Source organism: Heterodontus francisci, chromosome 36 (genome assembly GCF_036365525.1).
Source record: "Heterodontus francisci isolate sHetFra1 chromosome 36, sHetFra1.hap1, whole genome shotgun sequence".
Taxonomy (NCBI): domain Eukaryota; kingdom Metazoa; phylum Chordata; class Chondrichthyes; order Heterodontiformes; family Heterodontidae; genus Heterodontus; species Heterodontus francisci.
The window spans coordinates 5,554,055-5,565,593 of record NC_090406.1 but is presented as its reverse complement, the minus strand read 5'-3'; the positions used below and the strand labels follow the sequence as shown (position 1 = coordinate 5,565,593).

Here is an 11,539-nt window from a genome sequence, read left to right as displayed (position 1 = left end):
CCACCTGCTCTCTCCGGTCGCTCCGCTCCCCACCCCACCCCACCCCCACTGCTCTCTCCGGCTGCTCCGCTCCCCACCCCCCTCGTTGCTCTCTCCGCCCGCTCCCCCCCCCCCACCCCACCGACCCCGGCCCGTTCGCTCGGCCGCTCCGTACCCCCCAGGCCCGCTCCACTCCCGCCCGTGCCCGGCCCGCTACACTCCCGCCCACCCCTCCCCAGCCTTCTCCGCTCCCGGCCAGCCCGCTCGCACGCTCTCTCCCTCCCGCCATTGTGTGCCGCCATGTGTTTGGGTTATGCCTCCGTGTGATTATTTGAGCAGCGCCATCTTTAGTCCTGGCAGACTGTGACGTGTTAGTGGCACAGGCTGCATTTGCGCATGTGCCACAGCAGCGCCACCTAGCAGTAGCGTTGTCAGCAAATGAAGCCTTAGATTTATTAGTTTAAATATTATTATATTTATGGCCCCTAATTTTGGACTCCCCCACAAGTGAAAATATCTTCTCTATGTTGACCCTGTCAAACCCTTTGATAATTTGAAAGGCTAATCTAATTTGATAATTAGATCACCTCTCAGCCTTCTCCTTTCTGGAGAAAACAGCCTCAGCCTTTCCTCATAGTTATAATCTCTCAGTTCCAGTATAGCCTTGTAAATTGTTTTACACCTTCTCCAGTGCCTCTATATCCTTTTGTAATACAGAGATCATGACTCCAAAGTGTAGTTTAACCAAGTTTCTATGTAATTTCTCTGCTGTCCAATTCCATTTCTCGAGGATTGAAGTCCACTGTTTTGTTTGCTGTTTTTATGGCCTTATTAGGATATGCACAGCAATGCTCATGCAGATTGGAAAGGGAAATGAAGTGTGACATCGGCTTGTAAGGGTGAACTGTCATGTGCTTTCAGGCTGGTTCATGCAATAAATAACTGTAATGGTGCGCATGAGCCGAGGGATTGGTCAGAGCCAGGCTTCTTGTCACAGTTATACAATGGCCAAGGCATTCATGTCATCACTTACACAATGCAGAACCCAGACCCTCACTACCTGCCCAGACATCTGCAGTAAGAGCTGAAAGTCGGAATCCTTTTGTGGTTTTGTGCGTGTGTGCGTGTGGTGTGAGTGTACACGTTCAGCAGAGGGGAAAAGTTTGAAAGAGATACAGAGAGAATGATAGAAAGAGGAAACAGCATAAGAACGTGTGAGAGATACACACAGAGCCACACACAGACACAGACGCAGAGATGGATAGAGAGAGAAGATAGACAAAGAGAAACAGCATAAGAATGTGTGTGAAAGAGAGGGAGACACGTACACACACAGACATGCTCAGAGACACAGACATAGACACTCAGACACAGAGACATACACAGACACATTTAGGTGTATCAGAGATGGCACAAGACTAATTTTCTCACATGACAATTATTCACAGAAAAGAAACTTAAGAATAAATATACATTGCAAAAATACTAAACCTCTGTCCTCAGGTAGAATGGTGTTAGGAAGCTAAGGCCCAGGGAGGGATAGAGAAGCAGAGGGCTTTCTAGCTAACCCTTTGTAAACCAAATCACGATTGTCAAAGATGCCTTAATTCACCGCAGCTATTATCAGGGTCTGGCAGGGATTAGTGAGTAATGAGACAATAGACTGTATGAGTTTTATATGCTCTATATACCTGTGCTTACCAACAGCACCCTGCTCTGTGTATTGGTTCTGGTTTTGAATTGTGTCGTAAAGTAATCTCAGGGCTTTTACGTTTTTGTCCATTTGGGTGCCTGCATGCGCCTTCTTAATTCTTGAAGGGAGAGGGAGGAGGGCAGGACAGGGCGGAGATACAGAGAGAGATAAAGAGTAATAAATAAAATAATGGAGGCATTGGGCTTGTTTCCTGGGAGGTGTTTAGCAGCCGCAGTCCTGGTGCGGAGGGGCAGGCTGCTCGTTCAGCTGTGTACCTTGCTTGGCGCCAGTCACTGCAGGGTCTGCCGCGTCTAAGCTCTCCGACATCTTTTCACAGATGATGTCCACCAGTCGCTCAAATGTTTGTTTGACGTTGATGTTGTCCTTTGCGCTGGCTTCGAAAAACCCAAATCCTGCAGGCAAAAAAAAAACAGCAATAATTTCCAGCCTTGACGTGGTGAACGAAGGCAGGAGAAGAAGAGATCAAAGACGGTGAAGGGAGAGAGAGAGAGATGGAAAGAAAGACGAGTGTTGCATTTCTATAGCGCCTTTCACAACCTCAGGAGGTCCCAAAGTGCTTTACAGCCAATGAAGTACTTTTGAAGTGTAGTCACTGTTGTAATGTAGGGAACTTGGCAGCCAAATTTACACACAGCAAGATCCCACAAACAGCAATGTGATAATGACCAGATAATCTGTTTTTAGTGATGTTGGTTGAGAGATAAATATTGGACCAGGGCACCGGGTAGAACTCTCTCTGCTCTTCTTCCAAATAGTGGCTATGGGATATTTTACAGGCACCTGCAAAGAGAGACAGGAGCTTGATTTAATGTCTCATCTGAAAGATGGCAGCTCCAACAGTGCAGCACTCTCTCAGTATTGCACTGGGAGTGTCAGCTTGGATTTGGTGTTTATGTCTCTAGAGTGGGGCTTGAACTCGCGATCATGTGACTTATGGGTGCCGTGACTGGCCTCAGAGATTCAGTCTTGGGAGAGAGGAGGCTGCCAGTGTTCCTGCTTGTCATCGCCTTCCACTGAACATTGATAGAGCTTGACTGTTGGGTAATGACAGTCGGATAGCCTAACAATTGAAGAACGGACACTCGAGTGAGCTGCAAGAGGACCATGAGTCCCCGCAGAACATTCCAGATCCTCCACGGGCATGTCGTTCCAACTTTTTCCTCAATGAACTGCAATCCAAATGGTACTGGAATAGCTGTTTGGATAAACAGCAGCTGCAATTTAAGATATTCTTGTTCAGCCAACTCTCCTCCCACATCCCACCCTCAGCTTGTTCCAGTCTCAAAGTAGCAATGGTGATCCTATATTTTCAACAGTAAAAGGCCATTAGACCCAAATCCATTTATATTTTCAGAGATAAACCTCAGCTACCTACCTCCTCACCAGATCTCTCAATTACCTCCTCCTCAAGAACATGAGGAGGCCATTCAGCCGCTTGGACCTGCTCTGCCATTCAATTCGTCCATGGCTGATCTACACCTCAACTCAGTTAAGTCACCTTTGCTCCATATCCCTTGATTTGCTTCCCAGCAAATATCTACTGATCTCAGTCTTGAAAGCTCTAATGGACTCCCAGCATCCACAGATATTTTGGGGAAAGAGTTCCAGATTTCCACTACCCCTGAACAGCCTGCCTCTAATTTTAAGGTTATGCTCTCTTGTTAACATAAGAAATAAGAGCAGGAATAGACCATATGGCTCCTCGAGCCTACTCGGCCATTCAATATGATCATGGCTGATCCTTGGACTCAATTCCACTTTCCTGCCCGCTCCCCATATCCCTCGATTCCCTGAGAGACCAAAAACCTGTTTATATCTCAGCCTGAAATGTATTCAGTATATTGTTCTGGACTCCCCCACCAGAGGAAATAGTTTCTTTCTATCTACCCTATTAAATCCCTTCATCAGGTTAAACATCTCAATTAGATCACCCCTAAATCTTCTACACCAGAGGGAACACAAGCCAAGCTTATGCAACCAGTCCTCAATGTTTTAACCCTTTAAGCCCATCTCAGACTTGAAAGTTCCAATTGTTCCCCAGAACCTACTGCCTTTTAGCGGAGAGCGTTCAGAATTTCACGACCCTTTGTAGAAACAGACACATTCAATTATCTCTCAATCTTATTTACACTTTCTTCGTAAATGGACCCAAGGTGAAAAAAATTTCCCTTTTCCCAACTTCCCCTCTTACCCCGAACATCCTGACAATTTAGCTTGTATCCCATGGGATTTGACACAGGGAACAATTTGCCTGGATCAATTGTGTCAATTCACATAATCTTAAACCTCCAATTGGGTCATCTCCCTCCTAACTTTCTTCATAGTTTAAGTTCTTGAAAACAACTCCATGTTCTTCCATCTCTCCAAAGGTAATAATATCCTTCCATTATTAGGTGCCCTGAACTGCAAGCAAACTTGAGCTCAGCCAAAACTCCTGCCCCTGTAGGCCCCTCCATTGCCCATATCTTAAATTGCACCATGTCCTGTTCAGCTACCGTCCTCACTGGCCTACATTGGATCCCAGTCTAGCAACACCTTGATTTTAAAATTCTCATCTTAATTTCCAAATCCTTGGATGGCCTCACCCCTCCCTACCTCTGTAATCTCCTCCAGCCAACAACCTCCCAAGATCTCTGTGCTCCACCAATTGTGGCCTTTTGTGCATCCCAGATTTCCACCGCTCTACCATTGGTGGCTGTGCCTTCACCTGTCTGGGCACCAAGCTCTTGAATTCCCTCCTTAAAGCTCTCCACCTCTTTACCTCTCCCTCTTTCATGACGCTCATTAACACCTACCTCTTTGTCCAAGCTTTTGGCCATCTGCCCTAATATTGCCTTATGTGATTTGGCGTCAGATTTTGTTTGATAATTGCTCCTGTGACATGCCTTGGGACATTTTGCCATGTTAAAGCCGCTGCAGAATTATAAGTTGCTGTTGTTGGTAGAGCTGGGATCTGACCAGAACCTTATATAGTAACAACACTTCCACTGGTTATCTTACCTAGATGATCAGCCAACTGCTTCCCTCCCTCTGCTAACACCACACGTTCATCTTCCATGTCGCACTTATTTCCAACCAGCAAGACCTGGGCATTGTCCCATGAGTAGGTCTTAATTTGGGTTGACCTGTGAGGGACAGAGACCAATGCATGTAACATACTCGAGGAATGAAAATAGCAAACAGGTTCTCAGGGAAGATTCCTTCATTACACAAACAGAGTGATCATACACGGTTAACAACTTTGTCAACAGGAATAAGGTGATCAGTCACAGGATGGTTACAAGGGCTTTTTTAAAAAATCTTCCATTTAAAAAGTTTTCAATAGTGCTTTTCTCAACCTAAGGACGTCCAAAAGCATTCTACAACCAATGATGTACTTTTTAAAAGTTGTCACTGTTGCAAAGCAGGAAAGGGGGCAGTCAATTTATGCGCAGCAAGCTCCCACACAGAGCAACGAGATAATGGCCAGATTGTTTGGCTTTGGTGATGTTGGTTGAGGAATAAATTATTGACCAGGGCACCCGGGAGAACTCCCCTGCTCTTCTTCACAATAGTTCCATCAGATCTTTTACGCCCATCTGAGTGGGCAGAGGAGCCTTGGTTTAACGTCTCATATGAAAGACGCCCCCTTCTCCCTGGTGTTCTGGATAATATTTATCCCTCAACCAACAACACAAAGAGATTATCTGGTCATTTAGCAGATTGCTGCTTGCGGGAGCTTGCTATGCACAAATTGGCTGCCATGTTTCTTATATTACAACAGTGATTACACTTCAAACATATTTCATTGACTGTAAAGTTCTATGGGATGCCCTGAAGTTGCTATATAAATGCAAGTTCTTTCTTTCTTTTACTAGTGTCTCTCACCCATGCTGCGTCATCATAGAAACACCATAGGATCAGATATTTTGTGCATCGAAGCCCTTGATAAAGGAGATGGAATGTGGTCCAGTGACACTGAGGATGCAGCCCACAGGCAAGGCCTCAATTCACGGCCTCATCTGAGGGTGAGCTCTACGCAAAATGGTTTCACCCGGAGAACAATAAGTGACTAAGAAACTTGTACATGTCACGCTCTTCACATTATTTGGGGCTTATGAGACAATTCTGCAGAATAAGTTTCCACTTTCAGCAAAACCCATTCTTCTTTTACTCCCCAACACCAGGTTTCTGACTATCAACACATGTTGTCCTGCTGGAGGCTGTTAGTTTGGTGCTGATATATCCATGAGACATATTGGGAATACTAAATGAGAGTGAGAACTTACCTTCTAACCAGAGTATACCAGATTGCAGAGGAACACAAGTATTCATAGGCTTGATTAAGCTCAACAAATCCCATCATCTTTCGATAGACCAACACCACTCACCTATCTGCCACATCCCTCCCCATATCCCTCAACCTCACCTGCTCACCTTCTCCCCATATCCCTCAATCCGCTCCAGAAATGCATCACAGGAACAGATTATCTCGATCATTTCAATTCCCTATGTTCATCTTAAAATAATTCAATCAGGTCCCCTCGAAGTCTCCTCTTGTCCAAAGAAACCAAGTCCAACTTCCTTAACTTTTCCTCATATCTGAAATTTCTGATATCCGTAATGACTGCTCCTCCAGAGGAATCTCACATCCCTTCCCATTATTCGTTATTCAGAAGGGATTCTCAATCTTTCACCCATGTTCATCCATAGGAGGAGATTTAATAGAAGCATTCAAATTCATGAATGGTTTTGATAGAGTAAATAAGGAGAAACTGTTTCCAGTGGCAGAAGGGTCGCTAACAGGAGGACACAGATTTAAGGATTTTGACAAAAGAACCAGAGGGTTCATGGTTTTGTGAAAGGGAAATCATGTTTAACCAATTTATTGGAGTTCTTTGAGGGAGTTACATGTGCTGTGGAGACAGGGGATGTATTGTGCTTGGATTTCCAGAAAGCATTTGATCAGGTGCCACATCAAAGGTTATTGCAGAAAATAAAAGCTCATGGTGTAAGGGGTAACATATTGGCATGGATAGAAGATTGGCTAGCTAACAGGAAACAGAGAGTAGGCATAAATGGGTCATTTTCTGGTTGGCAAGATGCTGGGCGGCACAGTGGCGCAGTGGTTAGCACCGCAGCCTCACAGCTCCAGCAACCTGGGTTCAGTTCTGGGTACTGCCTGTGCGCAGTTTGCAAGTTCTCCCTGTGACTGTGTGGGTTTTCTCCGGGTGCTCCAGTTTCCTCCCACAGCCAAAGACTTGCAGGTTGATAGGTAAATTGGCCATTGTAAATTGCCTCTAGTAGGTAGGTGGTAGGAAAATGGTGGGAATGTGGTAGGGAACATGGGATTAATGTAGAATTAGTATAAATGGGTGGTTGTTGGTCATCACAGACTCGGTGGGCCGAAGGGCCTGTTTCAGTGCTATATCTCTAAATAAATAAAAAACAAGTGGTGTGCAACAGGGATCTGTGCTGGGGCCTCAACTTTTTACAATTTATATAAATGGCTTAGATGAAGGGACCGAAGGTATGGTTGCTAAATTTGCTGATGACACAAAGATAAGTAGGAAAGTAACTTGTGAAGAGGACATAAGGAGGCTACGAAGCGATATAGATAGGGGTTAAGTGAGTGGGCAAAGACCTGGCAAATGGAGTATAATGTGGGAAAGTGGGAAATTGTCCACTTTGGCTGGAAAAATAAAAAAGCATATTATCTAAATGGTGAAAGATTGCAGAGCTCTGAGATGCAGAGGGATCTGGGTGTCCGAGTGCACGAATCGCAAAAGGTTAGTATGCAGGTACAGCAAGTAATTAGGAAAGCTAACAGAATGTACTATTCACAGTATTGGTCTCCTTATTTAAGGAAGGATGTAAATGCGTTGGAGGCAGTACAGAGAACGTTTACTAGACTAATACCTGGAATGGGTGGGCTGTCTTCCGAGGAAAGATTGGACAGGCTAGGCTTATATCCGCTGGAATTTCAAAGAGTAAGAGGTGACTTGATTGAAACATATAAGATCCTGAGGGGTCTTGACAGGGTGGATGTGGAAAGGATGTTTCACCTTGTGGGAGAATCTAGAACTAGGGGTCACTGTTTAAAAATAAGGGGTCGCCCATTTAAGACAGAGATGAGGAGAAATTTTTCTCTCTGAGGGTCGTGAGTCTTTGGAATTCTCTTCCTCAAAAGGCAGTGGAAGCAGAGTCTTTGAATATTTTTAAGGCAGAGGTGGATAGATTCTTGATAAGCAAGGGGGTGAAAGGTTATCGGGGGTATGTGGAAATATGGAGTAATCAGTTCAGCCATGATCTTATTGAATGGCAGAGCAGGCTCGAGGGGCCGAGTGGCCTACTCCTGCTCCTAATTCATATGTTCGTATGACATGAGGAAACTTTTTTTTTTACACAGTGAGTTGAGATCTGAAATGCACTGCCTGAAAGGATAGTGGAAGCAGATTCAATAGTAACTTTCAAAAGGGAATTGGATAAATACTTGAAAGGAAGAAAATTTCAGGGCTATGGGGAAAAAGCAGGGGAGTGGGATTAATTGGATAGCTCTTTCAAACAGTCAGCAAAGGTACGATGGGCCAAATGGTCTCCCTCTGCGCAGTAAGATTCTCTGAGTTACAGCTCTTTCCAACCCGCGAGTTACCTACCAGTCCTGGACAGCGTTGAAGGATTCTTCATTAGTAATGTCATACATCAGGATAAAGCCCATGGCACCACGGTAGTAAGCTGTGGTGATGGTCCTATACCGCTCCTGACCAGCCGTATCCTGCAACAAGCACGGCGGAAGAACATTCATTAAACTCCCCAAAGGAATAACAGAGTTAGTTAAACCTCCATATTTCGGTAAGGTTACTTGTTTCTGAGCAACAACAGCAACTTGTATCTCTATTAAGACACCTTTAAAAAGTTAAACAGCCCAAAGCACTTTACAGGAATATTATCAAACAAACAAAAAATCACACCAAGTCAAAGAAGGACATATGAGGAAAGGTGACCCAAAGCTTGGTCAAAGAAATGGGTTTTAAGGAGTGTCTTAAAGGTGGAGAGTGAGGTGGAGAGGTTTAGTGAGGGAATTCCAGAGCTTAGGCCCTAGATGCTGAGGCACAGCTGCCAAGGATGGGGGTAAATGAATTGGGAGATGTGAAAGTTCAGAATTGGAGGAGTGCAAAGTTCTCGGTGGATTGTAGGATGTTACAGAGATTGGCACTTGGGGTGAGGCCGTGGAGGGACACCTGAGATGTCAGGAGGAATCCTCCCTCTCCTGTGCCTTGCCCCTCCTCCCTCACCTGCCTGTCCCACATGGGCACCGCAGCACACCTCGATATCACAAACTGCTCGAACATCTCCTAACCGTGAGCAGCAAACCAACCATGGAACTGGTCAGTAGCTGCCTTTTTGTCCCGGAATCATTGGTCTGCATTTGAGGAATAAAATATTTTGCCAATTTTTGATCACACAGTGTCAGTGCTTTCTACATCTAGGACAGATAGTGCATGGCTTGATGTAACTAGGCTATACTGGCTCAACAACACATCTCAACTTCATCTCCTGTCGTCCTGTGGCCTCTCTGAGGTCCATTGGCAATTTAGCATCAGCTTGGTACTGAGTTGGGACCACCCCGAATTAATTTCATGTCAGGATCCTCATAGGCAGCAGGCAAATAAATCATCCATCCCATTGGTGTGTGCTGTGTCAAGCAGATTAACAATGGAAACATGAACATAGGTCTCATCTCTTACCCAGATCTGCAGCTTGATCCTTTTTTCATTCCTGTAAATTGTCTTCACTTTGAAGTCAATTCCAACAGTGCTGACAAATGCTGGGGTGAAGGAATCATCGGCATATCGGAACAGGAATGAGGTTTTCCCGACACTGCTGTTCCCAATGATCAGGATCTTGAACATGTAATCAAAGTTCTGATCTGAGGACTCTTTCTGTCCGAAGCGTGGATCTGTAGCTGAAGCCATCTACACAAAGCAAAATGATTCTCCTTGATCACAGTGTAAAGCTAACATAACAAGTGAGATTTATCCCACATCTTCTCATCTCTTTCAGAATCATCCCAAAGCACCTCATACACAGTGAATTACTTTGAAGTACACAGACGATAGTTATAGAGCCAAGTGCAGGAGCCAGTACCATAGTGCAAGATCCTACACACAGTATTACATAGTATATACAGCTCAGAAATACCATTCAGCCCAACTAGTCTGTGCTGGTACACACAAACATAGGAACAGAAGGAGGCCACGTACTCCCTCGAGTCTTTTCCATCCTTCATTGTGATCATGGCTGATCTGAGACCTAACTCCATATAGCTGCCTTTTCCCCATATCCCTTAACACGAATGGATAATAAAAATCTATCAATCTCGGATTTTAAATTAACAATTAATCTAGCGTGAATTGCCATTTGTGGAAGAGAGTTCCGAGCCTCTACCACCCTTTTATGTGTAAAAGTGTTTCCTAATTTCACTCCTGAAAGGTCCCACTCTAAATTTTAGACTACGCCCCCTAGTCCTAAACTCCACAACCAGCAGAAATAGTTTCTCTCTGTCTACCCTATCCGTTCCTCTTAATACCTTGAAAATTCCAATCAAATCACCCCTTAACCTTCTACATTTCAGAGAACACAACACTAGTTTTTGTAATCTCATAATTTAAACCTTGGGGTTCAGGTATCATTCTGGTAAATCTACACTGCACTCCCTCCAAGTCCAATATACCTTCCTAAGGTATGGAGCCCAGAACTGCTCACAGTAACTCCAGGTGTGCTCTAACCAGGGCTTTGTAAAGCTGAAGCAAGACTTTTACCCCCTTGTAGTCCTCCAGATATAAAGGCCAGAATTCCATTAGTGATTATTTTCTGTACCTGTTCATGATATTTTAATGATCTGTGTACCTGGACCACCCCCCAAATCTCTTTGGATCTCCACTGTTTCTAGCTTTTCACCATTTAGGAAGTTCCCTGTTCTATCCTTTTTAGGTCCAAGGTGTCACATTTGCCGACACTGAAATCCATTTGTCCCAGTTTTACCCATTCACTTAATCTATCAATATCACTTTGTAATTTTATGCTTCCATCTACACTTGTCACAATGCCATCTATCTTTCTGCCATTGGTAAATTTGGATATGTGGCTTTCTATCCCATTATCTAAGTCATTAATAAATAAGATGAATATTTGAGGCCCCAACACAGATCCTTGTGGAACACCACTTTTCACATTCTGCCAATTCAAGCACCTTCCTATTATCCCTACTCTCGGGCTGGGATTTTATCCGGGCGATAAGGATCTTGACGTCCGGCAAAAGCAATGCACAGAACCCTGCTTCGCCTCTTGTGTGGGAGGCCTGCTGAATCAAGTGCCAATTAAGCACTTAACTGGACAGTGGCATGCCTTCCATCGGATCAAGGACCCTGGCAACAGAAATCCCGCCCTCTGAGAGCTGCCGGCCAATCAGATGCTGGCAGCTCTTTAACTGAGCAGCGCCACCACGGAGGCGGTGGCTGCTACTGGTGGAGCACCCACCTGAGGTCCAGGAGCGGCACTGGACCCAGGACACAGGAAGGTCAGGATGGGATGGGGGTCGTGGGGGTGGGGGTGTAGGGGGGTCATTAACAAGGGCAGGGGGTGACTCTCAGTGGGCACCCCCCTTCCCAATGCTGGGTCTCTCGTTCAGGCACCGTGCCTCTTAATGAGCAACACCCACGAAGCCGGCAAGCATCCCGCACGGTTTTTCCTGCCGTGCGTCCTGTGCAACGACAGGCTGCTCGGCTAATTGCGGCGGCGGTGGGATGAGGTCCTTAATTGGGTATTAATTGACATGAATGACTGGCTAACTATTTTTTCTTTTTT

General features: G+C 45.1%; 1 protein-coding gene across 1 annotated transcript; it reads right to left on the bottom strand.

Moving 5' to 3' along the window:
- Positions 1-351: 351 nt before the first annotated feature.
- Positions 352-9,648, bottom strand: LOC137351344 (ras-related protein Rab-3A). The gene is made up of 4 exons (XM_068015787.1): positions 9,421-9,648; positions 8,329-8,447; positions 4,694-4,818; positions 352-2,085 (listed from the first exon to the last, which is right to left on the bottom strand). The coding sequence occupies exons 1-4, from the start codon at positions 9,646-9,648 to the stop codon at positions 1,895-1,897; spliced, it is 663 nt and encodes a 220-aa protein (XP_067871888.1). The 3' UTR covers positions 352-1,894.
- Between the last annotated feature and the right edge of the window lie 1,891 nt (positions 9,649-11,539).

Excerpts from the sequence above, each read along its gene's own strand:
- LOC137351344 (XM_068015787.1), bottom strand. The coding sequence starts at position 9,648 with ATGGCTTCAGCTACAGATCCACGCTTCGGACAGAAAGAGTCCTCAGAT. Across the intron at positions 4,819-8,328 it reads TTCAACGCTGTCCAGGACTG|GTCAACCCAAATTAAGACCT; the intron begins GTAGGTAACTCG and ends TGTCCCTCACAG. Across the intron at positions 2,086-4,693 it reads GCAGTTGGCTGATCATCTAG|GATTTGGGTTTTTCGAAGCC; the intron begins GTAAGATAACCA and ends TTTTGCCTGCAG.